The sequence below is a fragment of the Aaosphaeria arxii genome, assembly GCF_010015735.1.
Source record: "Aaosphaeria arxii CBS 175.79 unplaced genomic scaffold BU24scaffold_2, whole genome shotgun sequence".
Taxonomy (NCBI): Eukaryota; Fungi; Ascomycota; class Dothideomycetes; order Pleosporales; genus Aaosphaeria; species Aaosphaeria arxii.
Window position 1 is genome coordinate 721189 of NW_022983475.1, and position 22591 is coordinate 743779.

Here is a 22591-nt window from a genome sequence, read left to right on the forward strand (position 1 = left end):
TTCTATGCTGGAGCTCCTCTCTCATCCGCGACAATGCGAAATCACAAGATTTGGCGACACACTTGCACAAAAAAATCATGCGGCTCTTACTCTCTAACCATTCTTTGGCTGCGAGAGTACTCCGTAGTATGGTGCACGTATTCCAAAATTTCAAATTCATTTCCAATGAGTGGTATTGGGGATCTTAGCCCACTGTATCAACTATCAAATTCTCCATAAACACCTAAACCATGCAGTTTTGAAGGGTACTCATAGCGACTTGTCATGTGTTCGTCCTCACGTCTCCATAGCGTCTACAGCACCGGCATCGTCGTCTCCCCAGAGACCGTCCAGCTTGAACTCAGCAGCCCATTCCCGGACAATCTCCTTCTGGTCACCTACGAGGCCACTGGATGTCGTGGAGCTACGTGGAGCAGGTTGGGCAGGTTGGGCAACATGCTTTGGTGGATCGGTCCATCCCTGTATCCTGCCGTCTCGCCAATCGGTAATGACAGTCTGTGCCGCACTGTGGATGTTGGGGACGCCACCCTTCCCCAGACGGCCTCGCTTCCTTGCAACCTGAACCAAAAAGTCGGTAGTAGTGTCTCCTTGAATGGTATGTAGAGGGGGAAGGTCGTAGACAGTGACGAGCTTGGCGAATAGCTCGGGAGAGGTTGATAGCCTCTTGATCAGCAGAGTGACGGCTGGGACAGGGTCGTCAATCTCCTTGGGTGGGATGGCATTGAGGAGAATCAGCCTGGCCTTCTCTTCGATCTTGGAAGCCTTTGTGTCCTCTGCCGAGCTGGGGAAGACGATACCGGGGGAATCGAGGAGCTTGAGCTTGTTGTCAAGCTTGACCTCGCGCAAGCCGGTCGTCACACCTGCCTCTGCACCCGTAGGGCATGCTGCACCTCGCCTTCCCATTCGAGAAGTAAGGGCATTGATGACAGAGGATTTACCAACATTGGGATAACCAATGATTCCGACCTTGATAGAACGCTTCAGCTGCTTTGCTTCTGCGTACGTCTTCAAGGCTTTGAAAAGCGCTTCCGAGGTTCCCTTGATAGAAAGCTCCTTGTGGTCGAAAGTCTTCGCATTCGGTGCAGGCTTGGAGGCACGGAGCGGTAATGTAGGGAACGATCGTCGCAAGTGGGTGAGCCATGCCTTCAAGACTGTAGGCGGAACAAGATCGATCTTGTTCAGGACGAAGATCATCCTCTTGTTTCCTCCATCGCTCGCCATGACCATCTGTTCAACCTCCTTGGATCTTGTGCCCTCGGGGTCGCGGGCATCCAAGACATAGAGAACAACATCCGATGCATCGACAACCTCCTTGTAAACCTTATCGAAGGCCCGTCTTGACGAGTCCTTGCGGACCGCGGCAGCAGTTGTGTAGTCGTCCTCCTCGTCAAACACCTCGAAATCGTCCTCCTCTTCATCGTCGTCATCCATACCATGATCCTTCTTCTCGTACTCCGCCGCGCGCGCCTGGGCCGAAGCAACAAGCGCAGCCATCGGATTCGAGTCGTCCTACACCGCATCAATTAGCCCACAAACCCCACCCAGTCGGCTCTCAAGAAAACTAACCACCTGCATATCATCATCCTCATCCCCATCCATATCCCCCAACTCCACATCCTCATCCTCATCCAACGCACCCCCATCCTCCCTGGCCGCTAACCTCTGCGCCCTCTGCGCCTCCCGCCTCTTCGCCTGCTCCTCCTCCTTCACCCTCCGCGACTCCTCGATCTCCGCGAGAATCCTGTCCTTGTACGGGAAGAGGTTGGGGATGCCCGGGTCCTTCTTCACCTTGGACCGCCATTCCGGGTTCTTCTTCGCCTCCTTCTTCGCCTTGCGCTGCTTCGCGGCGGAGGCCTTTTCGATCTTGTGGCGTAGGCGCACGGGTACGCGCTTGGATTTGGGCTCTGTTGCGAGGTGTGTTGGTCAGTTTTCTGGATATCTTCCTGTATACAAAAAAAACCAAATCCCACAGGCACGCAGGAGGAACTGTGGGGAGAAATTCGAATTAGTGACTTACTTCCGATCTTCATAGCGACGACAACTCAATTACTCTTTCGTCGCAAAAAGAAAACAAAGAAATTCCCTACGAAATGTATCGTTGGGTTGTTGATACTTTCCGCAACGGCTCGCATAACACTAAGGAAAAAAATTCCCCCAAAACCCTCTGCGCCAAGATTTCGAGAAAAGGCGGCAGGGGCACAGGGCGGTGGGAGGCGGCAGAACGTTCACCATCTCATCTCACCGCCGTCTGGTCCGATTATGCTTGTCCACGTGTTTTAGCTTGCTTTGCTTGCTTTGGTGAGGTGAGGTGAGCGTAACTACCTCGGACGGTGTACTGTGTAGATAGAGAGTTGCAATATAAAATCGAACTTTTGTTACGACGTTGGTGTCACCGTGACTTCCTCCCCTCGCTATCTATAAAAAAACATCTACAAAAGCTACGATTCAAGAATAATGAAAGTAAATTCCTTACATCTTAAACCCCCCCCTTCTTCCTTGTAAAAATCAACATAAGCATATCTACCCAGTATTTTACTCTTATTCAAAGCCACCCCGCACACACAACACACATCTCACGACCCGTTTTCCATATCGGGTAACTCCGCCAACAACGCAGAGCGGATATGCCCATTTAGGAAATACGCCTCGGGTCAAACTTAACTTCAACGTTTTTCCTTTCGCGTTTCGTGAATCTTTTGCTTTCTCTCCTGTAAATCACCGGGCCTTTCGACATCGGAATTTTGAGAAGATAAGAGAAAAGTAAGGAAGAGAAAGAGAAGGAAAGGTTCTAACGACGCATCTATCGATATCCACGGCATCAAACGACGAACAATTGACGACACCAAACGAACGACGACAACCCCTCCAAACCAGGAATCCAGAACCGGGAACCAGAACCAGGAACCAGAACCACAACCGATACCAGGAACCACCAACAAAACCACCAAGGATTTTATCACCAAGATTTAAAGCCCAAACAGCAAAGCAGAACGCAAAATGACAGTCCCAGAGCACAGCTTCGCCGCGCCCGCGCAGACGGTGACTTGCAATGGCTTGGTGAGTTTCTCCCGGCGTCACTACCACTGTGCGCTACGACTACATCATCTTGGGGGCCTTACGACTTTCCTGTCTGATCTTCCTTGTGAGGTGTGAAGGGGAGCAAGAGAAATTTTGAGGGGTATCAGGGTATGCAGATGTGCTAACGCAGTGGGCTATGCGTAGCTTTTCGACATGGACGGAACGATTATCGATTCCACCGAGGCGGTGGTTAAGAATTGGCAGAAGTGAGTTTTCTGTTTCTTTATTTTTGGGTTTTGAATTTTGTGTTTTGAGAGGGGAGGTCGATACTTTTGGATTTGGAGAGGATGGGAAATATGGCTTTTCTTGCGGGGTCTTTGTTGTGGGGGAGAAGAAGATGTATGAATGATTCTATGAGGAGAGAAGAGGGGCGTTGGAGGGGATGTTATTTCATGTCACCGATTTTGATATCTCGCTTTTTCTTTGTTACCTTGGACAAATCTTCACGATGCCCACAGCAAAACTCGACCACAAACTAACATCATTCACCCGAGCACAGGATAGGCCGAGAAATCGGCGTCGACGCAGACGTGATCCTCGCAACCTCCCACGGCCGCCGCTCCATCGACGTGCTCGCCATGTACGAGCCGAAGCTGGCCAACTGGGACTACATCAGCCGGGTGGAAGCCCTCATCCCGACCGAATACGGGGCCGACGCCGTCGAGATCCCCGGGTCGCGCGCCTTCCTGGACGACATCGATCGGAGGTCGTTGCCATGGTGCATCGTGACGTCCGGGACGAGGCCTTTGGTTAGCGGATGGTGAGTTTGGACTTGTATTGTTTTTGTTTCACGATGTCCCCCTTCCCCCCCGTCGTTTGTTTTAAAGCCGGTTAGGCGAAGTGCTCTTTATTGACGGAGGCGGGGACGCGAACTAGGCTGGATGTTTTGAAACTCGCACATCCTAAAAATCTTGTGACGGCCGAGGAGTAAGTGATATCGCCCCATCCCATTCCCATCCCATCCCGATTCGATCCCCATGCGCATGGCCATCGACCACCCGCGAGATGCACCAAACGTCTCAAACCACCTCCGTTTCGAAGCTAACGCAGCCAACCCAAGCGTCGAACACGGCAAGCCAGATCCGGCATGCTACCTCCTAGGGCGAACCAAGCTCGAGCTGGCGCAGGAGAACCCCTCGGTCGTCGTCTTTGAGGATGCTCCCGCGGGCGTGCGCTCTGGCAAGGCCGCTGGGTTCAGAGTCGTAGCGCTGGCGACGACGCACAAGATCGAGCAGTTGGTCGACGCCGGCGCAGACTGGATCGTCCGCGACATGAGGAGCGTGAGGCTGAAGTCTTGGAACAAAGGGACCGGAGAAGCTGAGTTGGAAATCGTGGACGCTTTGCTATTATGTGATACGACTTGATTCAGATTTGTGATTTGATCTGCATTGGTTTTTTGCGTTTGTATTCCCCCATTCAAGTAGCATGATTAGAGAGGTAGATGATCAGGTCATTTTCGAGCTAGATGAATCGGAATACGCATTGTCGTGATAGAGTGCTCTGTGAAACTCGGCTGCATCTGCGACTCAAAGCGTGGTGACAACTGCGTGTATGCAAGACGCCGTGCATGCGAAGTGCCCAGGCACGAACCGAACCGGAAACTCGCCCTTTTTTCTCTCTGGAGGCGGTTTATTCTGAGATTGGTCCATCGACATGTCGTCATACAAATCAATCTTAGCTTGCAGATGGGCGCATGTCGATTCAATGTCAACATGCTGTTAAACAAAGACAACCGGCGGCCGCTTGACAATCATTGGCAGGTTCAAAGACATTTTTTCTTTTAACAGAATGGGTGCGTTGCATCGCATGAGTCCGCCCGCCTGCCTACCCCCTATGCAGACAAGGCGACACCGAGAATGATTCCATTTTCTAGAACCGTTGCACGTTGCCGCGGCGTGGACTAACGTTTTTCTTGGAATGAGGAAACAGTATGCCGGGAGGCAGGTATGAACCTCCTTACATTGCAGCGCACTCGCATCGCCTGGCTGGTGTGACAAGGCGGAACGACTCAGGTTCACTCGGGTAAGAACAGAAAACAAAAAGTAAATGCGCGCGGAGCCAGTGTCTGAAGCGATGGTTGCTTGAGGTGGTGGAGGACGCTTGTTAGTGTTGTCTGGATAGTATGTAGAAGGGGAGTGCGCATGACAAGAGGCTGTGCTCCCTTGCTGGTGCTACCAGTTCCCTTCCCACTGGGTGATTCGTGAACCACTGAATTTCTTGCCTTCGGCCAAAAAAGCTGGCGGCGCAGCCAATGGAAGGCGACGGGGGAGGGGGAAACGGTGATGTAGGCCAGAGCCAGCTAGACCCAAGGGGCCAGCGTCTCGCCCGATGTGTTCAGGTGCGAACTTTGTGGAGCCAGACCAAGACTGCTTTTGAGTTGCTCCAGTTGCACCAAAGCCGAACGGGATGGGCTGCTGCAAGGTACGGTGTTCCAATCGATAGAATACGGCCTACCCGCCTTCCGAAGAGACGAACGAGGAGCGCATCGTTCCCCTTGGCCGTGCAGTTGGATATGTGGGCGCTGTGGAGAGCATCTCCGTCACACGAAAATGCCCATCAGGTCCCAAAGAGGTCACTATGGTGCCATGAGGTTTTCGCTCCATCGGCGACCAGACGAGAGGCTATGCCAAAGGCAGTCAGCAGCAGTGCCCGTCTACGTGCATTGGCGGCAGCATATCATCAATGAGGGCGAGAGAATGGGAATGGCGGCTGGGTAGATTCGACATGGGTGAGTGAGTACAGATGGAATGTGAACAATGAGAGGGCAGGAAGCGTGTGCTGAACAGACAAGGGGGATGAGTGCTGGCGCGCGCACTCTCCACAAGATAGACTACAACGCAGACGCTGGCAGTACAATGTGTATCATAGACTCCACCTTTGGTAGTACTATGTGATGGCCCACGCTTTGTTGCAAACGCACATGCTCGCTCGCAACTGTGAGAGGTGGAATGGGGAGACATACAGCCCCGAAGGGAAAAGGAGGCCTGTACGGAGCATCTTGTGCGAGTTCAAAGCGGTCAGGTCTGCAGAGGGGCGAGAGTGATGTATGCTAGTGGGTAGGTTGGTATGTACGTACAGCACACAGGCGTACGTCGTGGGCGATTGGGTGTATATCCAGCGTGTAGTGCAGCATACATGCTCCGTACAGCAACGAGAGCTATGCGGAGCATTTGCTGTAGTCTGCAGATACGTAACTGTACAGCCAGCGTACAGTGGACGTCTTCCATGCGCGCATCTCCCGGCAAGTCATGACGAATAGGCATGACGGATGAACCTGCAAAAGGTCCGCGCATTTGTTCTGCATTGCAGGTGCACAGTGCAGCGGCAGCAAGACAGTATGGCGTTAGGCGGCGAGGAATACTTGTAGAAAGGGACAGTGCTGGGGAGAGTGCCGCTCAAAGATGCTTTCTCCTCCTCCACAGTAGTGGAGTCGATCAGCCGCGACGTCCGAAGGTGAGCCAATTGGAGGACGATATGAGAGACCGGAGGGCCTCTACATGGCCGCCCACCCCCCGCCGCAGATGCCAGCCTCGGGCCCCTTCAGCAGCGGGACCGCCAGCGCCGCCCTCCCAGCGAGCGTGGCGTGACGGCGCTGCAGCCAGCTCTGTCGGGGAGAAAAAGAGAAAAAGGGAAAGGGAAGGGAAGAGCAAAGGAAAGAAAACGGAAGGGTATGGGTTTGGGATCAATCATCAGGGTATGGATCAGGGTAAGGCCCGTAAGGGTACGGGGACTAAGGATGAGTTGGGTTGGGTGACACGCTCAGGTCTGTGTGTTGCTGCATAGCCGAACGTCTTCCTTCCTTCTCGTTACAATCAGGGTTCAGGATATGAGTTTGATCCCACTTCAACCATGTCTGCGATTGTAGTCAAGCCATGTCGAGACAAACACCAGTTCCAATTCAAGTTCAATTCAAGCCTGGGGTCCGAACAACATTTTGCTGCATCGTCGGCGTAGGAGAGTGGCAGTGACGAGCATGGCCATGGTTCTGGGTCCTGGTCATAGGCATGGTACTCTGCGAATCCCCTGTATTTGATGGGGGTTATTTTGGGGAGCGGCAACTGGGATTCAGGGCCCTCTATCCCGCATAGGCCCGAGTTGATGCCGGAGTTAAGTGGATGGCGAGAGTTGTTGTAACCATGTGAGCGATGAGTGTCAGCGTGAGCAGAGGGATTCTGGTAATTAATTGGTGAGCAGGCAGTGAATGACATCGAATGTACGAAGGTACGGATGCATGTATGTGTGTAGGTGATGATTAGCAGGTGTGTGCCTGGTGTGGTTGTGTATGTATGTCTAAGAAGTGCCTAGGGGCTGTTCCTTCAGGGCGGGATCGTTAGTGAGCGGCGTACTGCCTAGGCTCCGTGGACTCCGTATGATGCTCGCCGGTCTGTTGGTGTCTGGATGTCTGGACGTCTGGATGTCGTGAGAGAGTGTGTGAGTCCGCGGGGCGCAAGTAGGTTAGGTGTAAGTGAAGGTTTAGAAAGAAAGAAAAAAAGGTGTGGGTGTTTGTGGTGAGAGTTGTGTGGGAGGTTGTAAATGGTTGTGTGTGTGAAAGTGGCTTAGAGTCTGAGATGCAGCCCAGCCGACCCACGATCCCCGTCACCTTACAGACCTTACAGCAGCATCATACGGCGTATACAGTGTCTTTTCCGCACGCACTTTAGTTACGGAGGGGAATACCCATGACTAAATGCAACTACGGATATGTACAGCTCCAACTCCAACTTCTTCAAGGGTTATTACTACGTATCTAGTAATTGTTTATACCTAGGTACTTGTTGGTATGGAGTACTCCATGTACCAATGCTAGGCAGGTACGAACCGTGTTACTTCCTATATAGGTCCGTTCAATTATAGTCGGTGCTGCAACAACAACAATCAAGTGGAGAGTTACTCCGTACGTTCCTAGGTACAGTACGTATGAATGTACACGGTATGTGTCGGAGAAAGGGGATTCTTTTCTGTTCGACCGACCTCAAAACTCAAACCTTGACGTGACCTGATCTGAATCAAATGGGTGAGAGTGCCTGGGTCCGTTCTTTGGGGATCTCTTGGGGCTCTTCAGGGTCGTCCATTCAGATGGGAGACTTTGGTAGACTTGCAGCCTTTCGGAATTGCGGACACCCAAGACAAGACAGGACAAGACAAGACAAGTCGCTCGCCGCGGGCCGTCACCCTCCTCGTCATGTCTCCCTCCACTGGGTAAGTGATGTTGTATTGTAGACTTAGTTGAGTGGTTGGTGAGTTGCAACCTCGTCCCAAGACTCTGCTAAACCTCCTGAACCAGCTGTTACTGTTACCATTACCAGGTAACTACACGGTACTGGTACTTGAGTCTTGTACATACACAGTTACAACAACTGCAGTTAGTTACAAGTAAACTGACTAACCTACACAGTGCCAGTAGAGGGACTAGACTTAAAATAGACTAAAGTACAGACTTACAGTACCCACCCTAACCCTAATCCTCCAACCATTCGCCCAATCACTCGCCCAGTCAGTCACCCACATCCACCACACCCACACCCACACACCCAATCGCTCCTTCCCCTCCCACCCACCACCCACCATCCATCACACAGTTTCCCCCGAACCCCCCTCTCGTCTCTCTCGTCTCTCTCTCTCTGTCCCAACCCGTCCTCTGCTTTTTCTTTTCTTTCTTTCCCTCTCTGCTGGGCTCTCTGGTTTTGTTATAATTCTCGTGCCTCTCTTTCGGTGTCTGACGGGTGTGATTCTGCTCTGTGCGTGAACTTAACTGTTGAGTGACTGACTGGTCTGGAGTGAGTTGCTCTACACAGTACCTTAATTATCAACATACCCTATCCATATCTATGGTTGTCGGCTATTCCATCCATCCCAACTACTCTGAGAGCCATCGATTCTGTACCCAGTACTCAGTACTTCCACTTCCCCCAAAAAGAACTCCAGATCCAGAGTCCACGATACCCCCAAATATTTTGCATATAGATCGACTCGCTCCTTCCATCCTCCTTTCTCTCCTCCTCGTACAAGACAATTCTGCCTCCGTACAGCGCCAAAAATCTCCAACTATTCCCCCACTTATCTTTCATCTTTACTCCCTCCTCTATTGAGTACTGCGTACTCCTTATTCTTCCAAGGTTCCAATCACAAAGTTCTAATCACAACCACCACCTCCTGTGGTTGTAGTGTAGTTCTAGTACGGAGTACCTACGACTACTCTGTACCAACGAGGTACGAAGAATACTAGACTACAGACTACCACCTCCCTCCCGCGCCGCCTCTCGCCTCGTCTCTCCAGTCACCAGTGGTGGCTTTGTCCGTCCGTCCCCATCCACTCCAGTTGAACCTCTTCCTTTCGTTACTGACCTACCTACGCAGGCCGCCTCTTACACAACCCTAACCCTACCCTGCCCTACCCTTCCCTACCCTTCCCTTCACTACCCTTACCCTACTTGTACCCTACCCTTCCCCTACACCCGCCTACAGAACCAGGCCCTGCAACTGCCCTACCCTGCAGTGCCTGCGCTCTTAGTCGTGCCTTCCGCTCTCTGTCTCTCTACTCCGTACCTGCCATCTAAACTACTTACTCTGGCTTATCCACCCACCCTTCCTTCCACTCCTCTCTCTCGTCTCTTCTCTCCCTCTCCATCTCAACCACCTTCTTGCTTCAACCTCCTTCCTCCGCCTCAAAAAATTACACCTCTTATCCTCCACCACACTCGCTTTTTCGTTTCGTCCTTTTCCAGTATTCTTTTCCACTCTTCGCTACCTTTTATCACTCTCGCTTCCTTATTCTCTCGCTTTTGCCATTACTACCACCACCAACACACCTTCCATCGCTTTGCACGCCCCTTGATGGGCTGACCTGTCACTCGTTAATCTCCCGCAAATCCCCCTCCGACCCATATCGCAATCTCCCAATCTCGTCACCACGACTCCGCTTCCCGCTGTCTTCGAATATTCATTTCCCCTCTATCGCCTGCCGTCCCGCTTCTTATTATTCTTCACACGGCCCTCGATTATCTGGACCCTGGTCGCGTCGTCGCTTGTCAACGTCCTTCTGTCAACCTCCCTCCAGGTTCAATCTCCCCCGTGCGCCGCCGCTCCTACCCATCATCCTCTGAATCCCAACACCGATCGACAATCTCCAGACGGATTGAGGTCAACCATTCCCCCGTCGCGCTGCCAGCTCGTGGCACGTCTATAATGGACCCTTTTGGATCGAGAAAGATGCACGTCTTCCCAAACAATGGAGATTCCCTCTCCCAACTACCTCAATCGCAGCAGACAGGCGCACCTAAACTCGGAGCTGGCGTTCCACCAAAACAACATCCCAATGGCGGAGACGTCAAGCCTCGCCTCACAAAGGAGCAGCATGATATCCTCGAAGCTCACTTCCAGCAGCAACACAAGCCTAGTACCAACACCAAAAAAGGGTTCGCCGAAACTCTGGGTGTTCCTCTAGACAAGATCAACGTAAGTATCCTATTCCCACTCCCTGACCGGGTCTGACATGTTGTGATGTGTACTCCTATATCTACATGCATACTGACTGCTGCAATAGAACTGGTTTCAGAATCGCAGAGCAAAGGTCAAACAGGATATTAAGAAACAGATGAATTCGTACAACATGACTATGGGAATTTATGGCCCACCACAGGACCTCATGGTCGGATCCCAATTCGTCTCTACTACAGATCAACAACAATCCCAGCCATCCCATCATCATTCGCAGTCCCTAAGCCAGGACTTCTTCCCCACCGTTCCCACCAATGCAGACGTCAGCCCAACATGCCACCCGGTTCAGAATACGGAAGGCCCGTCAGCCAACCTGGATCTGGGATCTCAAATGGCCTTGCACCCACCCTTCGATATGAATACCCTCCGATCCATCAACGAGGCCGGTCGAACCGAGTTTGACCCGGGAACAGTGATGCAGTCGTTCATGGCCGCGACAGCGGGTGCATCCTTCATGCAAAATCAGGCAGTTTCCCACCCACAACAGGAACCCGAATTCACCTTCGACCCAAGTAGCCTTAATTCAGGTCTTACATTTTCCACGTCAAACGGCCTCGATAATGGGGCGGCGCCAACTCAGGACTCGTTCAGTGGATTTCCCGATTTCAGTACATATCAGTTCTCGACCCTCACTGCGCCTCAGGCTTCGAATCCAATGGAGCATCAACTCAGTGCTGGTGAGGTTTCCTCGGAGCACTCTCCATTCTCCGGTTCGCAAGCCGCTCAGCCGACGAGTGAACCGATTGACTCGTCGATAAGTTCGATAGCGTCAATGTATTCTGGTTGGATAGGAGACAAGGCCTCCAAATTCTCTACCACAAATGATGATGATGACGGCTTGGATACCCCTTACAACCTACCGCAAGCGTCTGTCTCCGACCATGGGTTGAACTTCTGGGGTCATGGATTCCCGCGCACAGGCATGTATCAACATGGCAATGCTTCCGCCCAAGCCGTTCTGTCCTCTCCGCAGCAACACGACCGACAATCCAGCGCTGGTGCTGTTGACTTCGAAAACCCGTTGTTTTTCAGCGACGATGCATTCTCGAGGCGGAATTCCTCCGCATCGAACCTTGCTACTAACATCGAGGCTATCAACATCCAGAACTCCCACACTCCTGATGGCTTCAAGCACCCCAATCCACCCTCGACCATAGCCGCCCGCAGGCAGAAGCGACCAACGGCGCTGAACTCCAGCACATTGCGCAGCTCTTCCTACAGTGGCAGCATGCCATCACCCAGTGCCAACGCTGAGCATACGCTTCGCAGGATCCGATCTTCTGGCATCGGGAACGCGTCTGGTCGCGTGCAGAAGTCTACTCCCGGCTCGGCGCAGCGCTCACCCATGACTTCGACTTTTGCAGAGGCCGCCGCGTCGCCCAAGTTCGCACGTGCCTTCTCAGCGTCCAGTGCGGCCACCCAATCGCAAGGTGGAAGTCTGGCTCCTCCGACCCCTTTGACACCAAATGGGTTCCCACATTGGCAGTCGAACGCCGTGATAAGGAACTCATCTTCTGTCCCCGAGCATAGCAGCCCCGAGAGCCTCGGCGTCAATCGGTCCACAGGGCCCCTGTCAGCTGGCCTGTTTTCCAGCGGAGCTTCGCCGCCTTGCACCCCGCTGGAAGTCGGACTGGTAAACCAGGCCACCCTTGCCAGCGAAGAACTTTACCGAGATACGCCTCCGCAATCTGCACCAGCCACCCAGCAGACGTTCCAACGAAATCCATACATGTATCCGCCGCAGATGAGGAGTGGGTTCCACTCGACTACGGATCTCACCATCGCTCAGCCCAAGCCATCGCACTTCAGACGGCCATCGCTGCCGGGTGGTGGTCACCCCCAACTGGATGCGTCGCAAATGCAATATTCGATGCAGTTCAATGACATGTACGACCAGAAGTACATGGACATGTCTATGAATGGCATTCACCACAATGTTCCTTTTGCGCCCCCGGCGGTCATGCCCGAGTTTCTTGTGCATGAGTATCTCCCTCCCACGGGAATGGGCCCTGGTCAGATGATGCGACGCACGACCGAGCCCCAACCAAAAAGCTACATCTTCGCAAATCAAGGGCCTGGTGACTTCAGGTCATGATGACTGGCCGTTGGCGAGGATAGAAAAAAATGTTTGGTACCGCTGCTCCTGCTTGTCTCCTCTCTCTACGTAACGATCTATCTGGTTTTGGGTATACCCGGTCTCGTTTCCCCGAGAATTATTGTTTGGTCCCCTTTGGTTTTTCAGTCATTTTCATATCTCGACATTGCATCCACAACATTAGCACGGATTCGAGACAAAACTGAGCGATCGATCCGTCTACCTGCTTTCGGTGCCGGCGTTTTTGATAGCGATGGAGTTTTTTACTTGATTTTCACGACAAATGCGCGACGCATTTCCACCCTCTTAATTCTAATTCATCTCGCCTGTTCTTCAGGTTGAGCTCATGGCATGGGCGCGGCAAAATGTAGGAAGTCCACATGGTTTTTGTTTTTTTTTGGATGGTTCATAGGAGACGATGCTTCCTCCTATTCCCATTTCGTATCTGTCCTTTCCTTAATCCCAGCGATGCACCTGTCACGTTTGTACGTTTTCACCTGAACTGCGCCTTTTATCTGAGGTTGGCTGCGACAGGATTCCTTGTACGTTTTCGCCTGAACTGCGCCTTCCATCTGAGGTTGGCTGCGACAGGCTTCCTTGTAACGTTCTTTTATTTCCCCCCCTTCAGCGGATACATGTTGTTCAAGGCGAATAAGGAATTGCTTTCAGGTTTCTCCTATTTTTTGGAACAAGAAACCTCCTAGAGCTGTTCCCATCCGAGAACGAATGGCAATCTGGAAAGATTGTTGTATGTAGGATCAAAGAGGGAGTCGAATCAATAGGCACATGTTTGCTTAACTCTCCATCTGTCTGTCCGTCTGTCCGTCTGTCCGTCTGTCCGTCTGTCTACGTGAACCATGGCATCGATCCCACCCCCTGCATGCGTGAACAATCACACACTTAAATTGTAAAGTATAGGAATTCCTCGAGAACCCCAAAGGAAAACGTCATCTTTGAAAGCAATCCATATCACTCACACAAAAAGAAACCCACACGGCGAGAAAAGTCCACAACCCCTACGACCTGCACCTCTCCTCCACACCTCTCGAACAGCCAAACCATCACTGCACCCCAAAGCCCCCCCCCCCCCCCCCCCCCCCCCCCCCCATCCCAACAAACACATCTCACACCCAATCACCACCCCTCCGTCCGCCGTCCCGCCATCACCACATAACCATGCTCACCAACTGCAACATTTTCCATCCGCACCTCCGGTGTCTGTTTTGGTTGAGCTCGGAGGTCGGAGGTCGGAGGTGTGGTTCGTAGAACTTGGTTTTGGGAAGATGTGTCTAAGGGGGATGGGGGGGGTGTGTGAGGAGAAGGGCATCGGGGGGACGGGTTATCCGCGTGCTTGGGATGGTAATGTTGCAAAGGGTTCCATGTGTGTGGTAGTGGGCGTTGTAGAGGGAAGTGAAGACGTCACGGACACATTCACATTGGACATACTAGATACCAGTTCATTTCATTTCATTCTCATTTCATTCCAGGCGTGAAGATATGGTTCTGGAAGGTTACTCACGATCCCAGCATCTAGTACTCCAACCCCCTCCCATCCTCGCCCCCCAACCTCAACAGCCCCTTCTCCCCAAGAACCTCCGTGATCCTCCTTACTGCCTCCTCGACGCTCACCTCCGCGCTCTTGATCACGACCTCCGGGTTCTCAGGCTCCTCGTACGGCGCGCTGATGCCCGTGAACTCGGGGATCTTGCCCTCGCGCGCCTTCTTGTAGAGACCCTTCGGGTCGCGCTTCTCGGCTTCGGCGAGCGGGATGTCGACGAAGACTTCGATGAAGGGGAGGGGCTCGTCTTCGGTGGTAGAGGAGGAGGTGTGGAGGTCGCGGGCGATGGCGCGGTCCGCCCGGTAGGGGGATATGAAGGATGTTATGGCGATTGTGGAGGAGTCGGCGAAGAGCTTTGCGACCTGTTGTTGTTGTTGTTTTTGTTAGAGGTTTGTTTGATGTGCTGAGGGGTTTGGGGTGGGTGTGGGTGGTGATGTTGTTTCCAAATGACGTGCTATGGTGACAGTTGTGGGGATGGGGGTAGAGGGGGGGTGATGCCATTTGCGCGTGCATTGGGTGGATGGATGTCTGCGAGATTCCGCCGCGATTGCGTCTCATCGTAGATAGAATGGTCGAAGGAATTGTGCACTGCGAAATGCAACTCTTTCAAACCCCCCACCCCATGGAAAAAGCAATTCACCCACCAACAAGCCAAACGTGCAAAAGAAAAGAGAAAAGCAAAACCATGCAAAAAGGGGAAAAGGAATCAATCATCCGTACCTCAGCGATTCGCCTGATGTTCTCATTCCTGTCCTTCTCGGAGAACCCCAGGTCCTTGTTGAGCCCGAAGCGGACGTTGTCGCCGTCGAGGCGGTAGGCCGCGAGGCCAAGATGCAGCAGGTGCTGCTCGAGCGCCGTCGCGATGGTCGACTTGCCCGACGCGGAGAGGCCTGTGAACCAGATGGTGAAGCCCCGCTGCTTGCGCAGGGTGTTGCGCTCGCTGCGGGAGAGGGACGGGTGCCAGGTGATGTTGCTTTTTTGGGCGTTAGTATGGGATGATTATGGTGGGGAGGGGAGTCGTTGAGGGGCGTACGTTGACATTGTGTGTGGATTTGTTTGTTGGGACGTGATGAGGGAATGAATGACTTGAAGAAGTTGGAAGGTCAAATTGAGTATTCCAATTGACAGAGAATGGAAAGGTTTGTATAGTTATTTGGTACTTGGGTTTATGTAAACAGATGGGGGGATCAAGTGGTTTGTATGTGTATATGAAATTCTGTTAGCTTGAATGACGTGCTCATCTCCACTGGCTATCCTACTCTTCCTTCCGGTTCGTCTCGTCTAGTTCCCCCCCCGCTAGCAGATCCCGCATAACTTAGCTTAGGTACACTTGTACTCGTAACTGTATGGATGATCCCCCCACCACCGTATACGAGTGACATCCGCTCCTGAAGGATTAATCTTGTTCCGTCTCCGATGCCACTACAACTACTTGTGACCATCTCGTACCTGGTGCCTGAACATCGTCTTTGCAAAATGTGACCGCAGCCACGTATGATGTCGTGTATCCCGTTGAGACAGCTTCCCATAGGCCAGTGATCAATTGACCCAACGGTAGAGTGGTGCGTTGGAGCAGCCCAATGTATCATCGGGAATTAAGTCTATCGCATCGAGTTGCCTTTCTGCGTCTTCCTTTGCAACATTTCTAGTGCATAGACCAACACATTACGAGCTTTGATTTGTTCACGCTCATGTTGAGACCTACGTAACTGCAAAGGAACACGGTTAAGTCTGGTTCTTTCGACCGACAATTGTAGGAAAACCTTGGCAGAAAAGTTGACATTGGAGGTGTCTCATTCACATTTCCACTCGAGCAAGCATCGTCACTTTCAAACCCTTAGGACCAGTACCACGGAACAGAAAAAGATATGTCAAGTCCCGACGTCCACATCGTAGCACCGACAGCACCGCACAGCCATACCATCATTCTCCTCCACGGCCGCGGCAGCAACGCCCGCGAATTCGCCTCCGAGTTCTTCGAAAGCCAGGATCGTGAAGGGCGCTTTCTGACCGACATCTTCCCCAGCTTCAAATGGGTGTTCCCCTGCGCCGGGATACGGCCCGCCGCCACGGAACAGGAAGACATGCACCAGTGGTTCGACATGGCATCTGTGCGGGACCCGCACCACCGGCCTGAGATCCAGCTGCAGGGTCTGCGCGAGAGTGTGCCGTCCATCTGGGACGTTGCGAGCAAAGAGGCGGAGGAGGTCGGTGGGTACGAGAAGGTGTTTCTTGGGGGGATTAGTCAGGGCTGCGCGGTTGCTGTCGTTGCGTTGCTCGCCGAGGGGAAGCGGTTCGCCGGGTTCGTTGGCATTTCAAGCTGGCTTCCATTTCCTCGGGCCGCATCGAATGCAGACTTTGGGCGTTGGGTGCAGCAGGAGCTGTGTCTTACTTTGACGGGTGATCCTCGAGACTCCCAATTTGGGGCCGCGGTTCAAGTGCCAATGTTGCTTGAGCATGCAGAGGATGATGAGGTCGTGCCAGTGGGGAATGGGAGGGAACTCCGTGATGAACTGAGCAGGTTGGGCATCAAGGTGGAGTGGCAAGAATATGCAGACGGGGGACACTGGGTCAATGAGCCGAAGGGTATCGACGACATGGTGGGTTTCATACAGAAGCATAGCAGCTGATACGTACGTTCGATGAGTCTCGGCTACCTACCCATGGTCGGGACGATGCAGTCCACTGAATCTCCACAGCCGAACATGATCCTGACGACGTCATTTTGAAGGTTCCATAGTCTACCAACTCCATCCTGCTTGGTTGCCAGCGCACTGTCCATTCGTCTGCCGGCCAAGATTTGCCACCAAGGGTACCATTTCTTTACGACTTCGTCACTTGCCGTGTAAAATCGGGCATCCCGCAGCCTGTCTCAGATCCACTGTTCTAAGACACTCCTACAATTCATAACAGCTATACTGTCCTAAAGAAAACCGTAGCAATGAGTTAACATAGCTCTGAGTTAACATCGAGCACACCCCGCCCTTCCTACCCTTCTGCCTAACAAACCGACAATCCGTCTAAATCAACGAACCCGTCATGCTCATCATACATTACATCAACCACAATCCCCCCAGCCCAACCATACCTTTCACGAACTCCCCATCAAACCAAATCAGTCAACACTACCCGCCTCCCCAAATCCACCCACACAGAAACCCCAAGCAATCCCCCCTGCATCCTTGCTAGCCTTCCGTTCCATCCCCCAAATCCGAATCCGAACTAAACTACACCAGGCCAAAACGCCAAGGCGGATTTGCAGGCTGGTTTAAGGCTGCCCGGATAAGGTTGTGCCTCGTATTCGTTCCGTTCGCTGTGCCGTGCGTGACCCTAAAGCGCGGTTACAGCATACTTTCGCTTGGTGGAGGGATGGACGGTGGGATGGTGTGATTCTGCTTTTGGGGGATTGGGAGGAAGGGGAGTTGTGATGGGCTGGAATGCGAAGTTGAGGTTGTCAGGTTCTGTGTTGCAGTATGTGATACTGTTTTCCGCAGGTGGTTCGTGTGTGAGGTAGTTTATCGTGATGTAGTTCCTCAGGCTGCCAGCTCTCTTTGATGGACTGGTATGCCTTAGTACTGGTTGCTGTAATTTCTTGATACTTGTGTATTTACGTTACTTAGGGATGAGGGAACAGCTTTGACAGTACGAGTAGGCTATAAGCGTTCATACATAAATTTTGTTTAGGCATCTTATTCTCCTAAAGTTCGGAATGCGGAACAAGATCAATCCAACTTTCAAGCCGTTCTGATCGCCCGAAAAGCATCCAAATCCGATTGCCACATGCTTGCTTACAAGTTTCCATTCACCAGAGGACCAGCATTGGAGTCGCCTTGTTTACTGCCTGATTTCTACTGTCCAGCCCTGCTGGTTTGGATCCAAGAAGGCTTCTGTTGGGCTAATCCCTTGCTTGTTTGCATCACACCTTATACTTGAGCAATAAACCTCCCACGTTTTTTTGCCGGTGCTGTGAATTGTAGCTTCCACAAGAAGTATATCATGAAGATCGTTGGCGTCTTTCGAAACACTGAAGTGAGACAACGCGAAGTTTGTACAAGACAACCCGTAACCAAGTAGACATGCTGGTTCATATACCGTCATACTCGATAACGTCAGATGAGAGAAGAGGAACCAGCAATATTAGACTGAGGGCGCAATATATGCAGTGTGCGGTACCACCGTAAAGGATCACCAGGAAGACCTTATGTCAAACTTCTGTCAAGATTGAACAAAAAACAAGGGGTGTGTTCAAATCAGGCTTACTGCTGTAGGATCGCTCGCTCTCAAAGCGGGTGTGCTTGTTTCTTAGGTGTTTTGTTAGACAAGCTGGCCGCCATGATGGGTTGGAATAAGGACGACGTGTTGACGATCACTGATAAGAATCAATATCGGTGAGTGGAAAGAAGAGTTCCTGAGGATGAGCTTGGAAGGGGACCTTTAAGAAATGAGTTTGCTCGTAAAGGTGGTCAAGACGACCACGTGCTACCCCAGACGTACGTTGCAGACTAGTGCCCATTCCCCGGATTCTGGGGTACAGGAAGGCATTCACGTCCCACCGTTGCTAACATCAAGAGGAGAAAATAGCGAAAAGTGATGACGCCATAATCTTTGCATTTTATGGAGCCATTATTCGTGGAGATTTTCGTGGCCATCATCCTACGATGATCATGCTCTGGATTGTCGCCAGAACCGAGTCGTTACCGTAGCCGCAGCCACAGTTACAGCCGTAGCCACAATTTTAGCCGTAGCCACAGCTACAACCGCAATCATAATTGCTGATATACGATGACTCCTAGAATTATGGAAAGCCTATTATTGAGTATTGTCGTTTATAACTATCCTCGTGTTTAAATTGCATCAAACGTCCGTACTTTATATAGTTGATCAAATATTTCTATGTTTTCAAAGGAATTCACTGAACCCTATCTCCATAGCAGCTTCCTGCCCGTTAGATTCTCTTCAAACACCTTCCATTCTCGGAGCAGGTGCGATCGCATTGCAAGTACAGACTTTTGATATTGATACTATTCTCAATCTCCCGGTGTGAATACAACCAATGGACATAGTGCAGTATGCAACGTCACTGTCTCTTACGCACGTCCCGGCCTAGATGACGCCGTCAATGTGGAGACGAGCCTCATCAGTCGAAATACAAAGATTACGTGTATTAATTGGGCGAGAGGATTAAGTAGATCGTCGAACTTCCCTACCATCAATAAAAAGAACAAAGTGAATGTACTTTATGTATTCAGCTACACTCCGTATGATTCTTGGGTATAATTGAAGTGGTTTCTTAAGCACTGTACTCATAAGCCCAAAAAATGGCACAAGTAAGAGCTTATTTGTACCTGTTAGATATTCGGGTATATGATGAGATATAGACACATATATATACAGTAGAGTGCCTCGTAAATCCATCGACTTCCCTGTTGGCCTACTTTTCGAGATTGTCAATTGTAAAAGTAGCTAATTCCCCAGACGCCGCTAGACCCACCCCCGCTCCTCCCCTTTCCCGGCCCCCGCCCTCTAGCCTGACACTGACATTGTTCCTTAACATCCAATCTCGTCCCTCTTGTAAGTAAGATACGGAGTAAATACCCCAACCACTTTTTGTTTGAATTTGATATTGTACCACGTACACATGGACATAATTACAGAGGCACCAGACCACCCTTCTCATACATCGGCACCCAAAGACCGACAAAATGGAACCCGAAAACGAGCTAGCTTCGCATGTGTTCCTTGTCGATCTCGTAAGGTGCGGTGCGATGTAATGCAGATGGGGGCCCCTTGCACAAATTGCAGGTTAGACAAACTTGACTGCACCGTTCGGCGCAGAAATCGAAAAAGGTGGACTTACTCCCTTGGTACCTTCAAGTTCGGGGTTTTGATGGCTAATCTGTGAATGTAGGCATGGCATTTCTGTGATGAACCCATCATCATTGCGCATAATCATTCCTGGCGTGGATGATGCCCCAAGCTGCAATCAAAGCAACAGTGTGCAGGAAGAGGGAGTGCTTGCCAGCAGTTGCGATGAGCATACTGCTCAGCAAAGGGCGCGTTCGCCTGCCGTCTTACAGCTTGATGGATCCAGCCCTAGTACTAGCCAAAACACTGCTCTCCTGGATGACTGCGAAGCTGCCAACATTGAAGAGTCCTGTGAGGAACGGCCGGCCCCCTTTGCCAGGTTTCCCATCGGTATTTCGAACAATGCCTTCACTATCTACTCTTATTATCCATTCATTCATTGCGGCAGCATTCACAAATTGCACCCGGATGATGTCTGCTACCTGGATCAACGAGGATGTTTTCGTGTTCCGTCCCAGGCCATCTTGGACGAGTTCGTCCAGGAATATTTCCTACACGTTCACCCAGTACTTCCAATCTTAGACGAGGGTGAATTTTGGAAATCATACAATCAGACATCTGAATCCTCCTCCAATGAAAGCAATAATAGAATTCCTCTGTTCCTTTTCCAGGCGATTCTTTTTGCAGGCTGCAGTGTAGGTCAAAGGGTGTAGTCTTACAGTTGGAGGGCGAGCTGACAAGCAAATGAAACTCATAGTTCTTGCCTCTGCCCATGGTACAAAGCATGGGCTTTGAGAGCATCCAAGCTGCACGGGCAGCCTTCTACAGCCGCGCTAAGGTCAGCTTCTATTCCAGTGTTTCGATGCTACAACTGACATATCTCCTCCACCTAGGCCCTTTTCGATCTCGATACTTGCCGCGATGCGATCTCCTCGTCACACTGCGCTCTGCTCTTAACCTATTATACTAGTGCCGCCGATGCAACAGTAAATTCGTACTGGGTTAATGTTGCCGTTCACTACGCAAGGCAAGCAGGCGCGCACTCCGACATTCATGAGTCGGACGTATCCCCAGCGCGTCGCAACATCCTCAAACGTCTTTGGTGGGGCTGCATATGCCGGGATCGTACTATATCCCTTGGACTTCGCCGGCCCCTCCAGATTATCATCGATTCTTCCAAGACACAATACCCAATGTTAACAGAGGATGACTTTGAAAGTGATATTCGAAGATCAAAAGTATATGACTCGAATACTAAACAAATATTAGTAAGGGTCTTCATCGCTCAGTGTGAGCTCTTATTGCTCCTATCGGATATCTTGGATATCTCATCTGCACGAAAGACCACTGTGCCACCACTGGACGCCAACCATAAAATACAGAAATTGAGGGAATCGATGTCAAATCTTGATTCGTGGTACAAGCAGATGCATAACACCTTTCTCTACGCCTACATGATCCCCGATAGACGCAAATCCTTGACGTTATACATCAGTATCATTCACATTTATTATTAGTAAGTCCAACGACGCACACTATCTCCAACACAACTGAATCATGTAGTTCTGCCAAGATCGCAGCTTGTAATTGCGCATTGTCCTTGTCAATGGCATCGTCATCGCAGGAGGAAACTGGGTACGATGTTGGGGGAGATTCTACTGAGTCAGAGCTCGAGTCTGCGCTGCATGGCAACACTGAAGCCCTAGAAAGTGTTTTGCAAATGGGATTAGCGAAGTACCTCCCAGTAACGATGTAAGTCGGTGTCGGACTAAAAAGAGTGAAGCTAATTGATTGACAGTACTGCGTTAATTGCACTGCCACTTGCATGGTCCTATCGCAGATTGTTTGCCGTACCAAGGCCTTTCCGGGATGAAAGAAGGAAACAAGATTTGAAATTATACATTGCTGTCATGAATGAGCTGAGGGTTCGTTACCAAGGTGCAGAGGAGCTGTTGGAATACATTCGAACGGCGATCAATTACGAGAATGATCCTAGACGACTACACGGATCCGGAGACTTCATGGCTCACATGGATGAAGAAATTACCACGCAGCAAGCTGCCGAGATAGCAGGTTCGAAAGCGATCGAAATTGCAAGGCATCATTCACGAAAAGACGTAAGGCTTGCTGTCATCGTAAATATTTGCTTAGCAAAGGGAACATTTCCACAGGAAGCAGATATGCCAGGGTCGCTCCAACTAATCCATTCCTCTGTGCACATGAATCTCAACAAGAGCCAGGGTACCAACCAGAAACTCAACAAGATGGGAGAGACTCAGAGGCGGATTACCCAAAAATCCGAGGCTAGTGCCGAAATGGAGGCGAATGATTCACATAGAAACGAAGAGGATCCGCTACTACCTCGTTTTCGCAAATATGGCTCGACCTTCGAAGAGACTCCTTCAGCTGGTACCTGGGACTTGCGACCATTTCCATTCCCTGTGTCTTCCGCTTCGTTCTCTTCTCACGAGGAAATCGACTCGGGTTTCGATTTCAACTCTTCCGCCGCAGACTTCCTACCATACATGGATCTCTTGCAGGAATTTGTTGCTCCTTAA

At 51.2% G+C, this 22591-nt stretch overlaps 6 protein-coding genes across 6 annotated transcripts; 4 read left to right on the forward strand and 2 right to left on the reverse strand.

The window, feature by feature from the left end:
- Window positions 1-135: 135 nt before the first annotated feature.
- Window positions 136-2130, reverse strand: BU24DRAFT_364036 (nucleolar GTP-binding protein 2). The gene is made up of 3 exons (XM_033524227.1): window positions 2018-2130; window positions 1567-1904; window positions 136-1509 (listed from the first exon to the last, which is right to left on the reverse strand). Exons 1-3 carry the CDS (start codon window positions 2028-2030, stop codon window positions 277-279), a joined length of 1584 nt encoding a protein of 527 aa, XP_033387115.1. The 5' UTR covers window positions 2031-2130; the 3' UTR covers window positions 136-276.
- A 778-nt stretch (window positions 2131-2908) lies between these two features.
- BU24DRAFT_104902 (HAD-like protein) lies at window positions 2909-4485 on the forward strand. Its single transcript, XM_033520741.1, has 5 exons — window positions 2909-3057; window positions 3223-3284; window positions 3578-3838; window positions 3955-4005; window positions 4139-4485. Exons 1-5 carry the CDS (start codon window positions 2998-3000, stop codon window positions 4440-4442), a joined length of 738 nt encoding a protein of 245 aa, XP_033387116.1. The 5' UTR covers window positions 2909-2997; the 3' UTR covers window positions 4443-4485.
- A 5778-nt stretch (window positions 4486-10263) lies between these two features.
- BU24DRAFT_405533 (uncharacterized protein) lies at window positions 10264-12670 on the forward strand (the record flags this gene model as incomplete). The annotated part of the gene is made up of 2 exons (XM_033525705.1): window positions 10264-10533; window positions 10622-12670. The coding sequence occupies 2 exons, from the start codon at window positions 10264-10266 to the stop codon at window positions 12668-12670; spliced, it is 2319 nt and encodes a 772-aa protein (XP_033387117.1).
- A 1111-nt stretch (window positions 12671-13781) lies between these two features.
- On the reverse strand, window positions 13782-15564 carry BU24DRAFT_418330 (adenylylsulfate kinase). The gene is made up of 3 exons (XM_033526954.1): window positions 15262-15564; window positions 14949-15201; window positions 13782-14590 (listed from the first exon to the last, which is right to left on the reverse strand). The coding sequence occupies exons 1-3, from the start codon at window positions 15267-15269 to the stop codon at window positions 14201-14203; spliced, it is 651 nt and encodes a 216-aa protein (XP_033387118.1). The 5' UTR covers window positions 15270-15564; the 3' UTR covers window positions 13782-14200.
- A 532-nt stretch (window positions 15565-16096) lies between these two features.
- Window positions 16097-16858, forward strand: BU24DRAFT_458518 (alpha/beta-hydrolase; the record flags this gene model as incomplete). The annotated part of the gene is made up of 1 exon (XM_033531642.1): window positions 16097-16858. One exon carries the CDS (start codon window positions 16097-16099, stop codon window positions 16856-16858), a length of 762 nt encoding a protein of 253 aa, XP_033387119.1.
- Window positions 16859-19930: 3072 nt separating this feature from the next.
- On the forward strand, window positions 19931-22591 carry BU24DRAFT_488852 (uncharacterized protein; the record flags this gene model as incomplete). Its single annotated transcript, XM_033533578.1, has 7 exons — window positions 19931-19983; window positions 20137-20728; window positions 20791-20871; window positions 20927-21251; window positions 21303-21549; window positions 21597-21785; window positions 21832-22591. The coding sequence occupies 7 exons, from the start codon at window positions 19931-19933 to the stop codon at window positions 22589-22591; spliced, it is 2247 nt and encodes a 748-aa protein (XP_033387120.1).

Coding starts and splice junctions, on each gene's coding strand:
- BU24DRAFT_364036 (XM_033524227.1), bottom strand. Junction 1,510..1,566: donor AGGATGATGATATGCAGGTG/GTTAGTTTTCTT, acceptor GATGCGGTGTAG/GACGACTCGAATCCGATGGC.
- BU24DRAFT_104902 (XM_033520741.1), top strand. CDS start 2,998: ATGACAGTCCCAGAGCACAGCTTCGCCGCGCCCGCGCAGACGGTGACT. Junction 3,285..3,577: donor GTGGTTAAGAATTGGCAGAA/GTGAGTTTTCTG, acceptor ACCCGAGCACAG/GATAGGCCGAGAAATCGGCG. Junction 3,839..3,954: donor AGGCCTTTGGTTAGCGGATG/GTGAGTTTGGAC, acceptor GACGCGAACTAG/GCTGGATGTTTTGAAACTCG.
- BU24DRAFT_418330 (XM_033526954.1), bottom strand. Junction 14,591..14,948: donor ACATCAGGCGAATCGCTGAG/GTACGGATGATT, acceptor CAACAACAACAG/GTCGCAAAGCTCTTCGCCGA.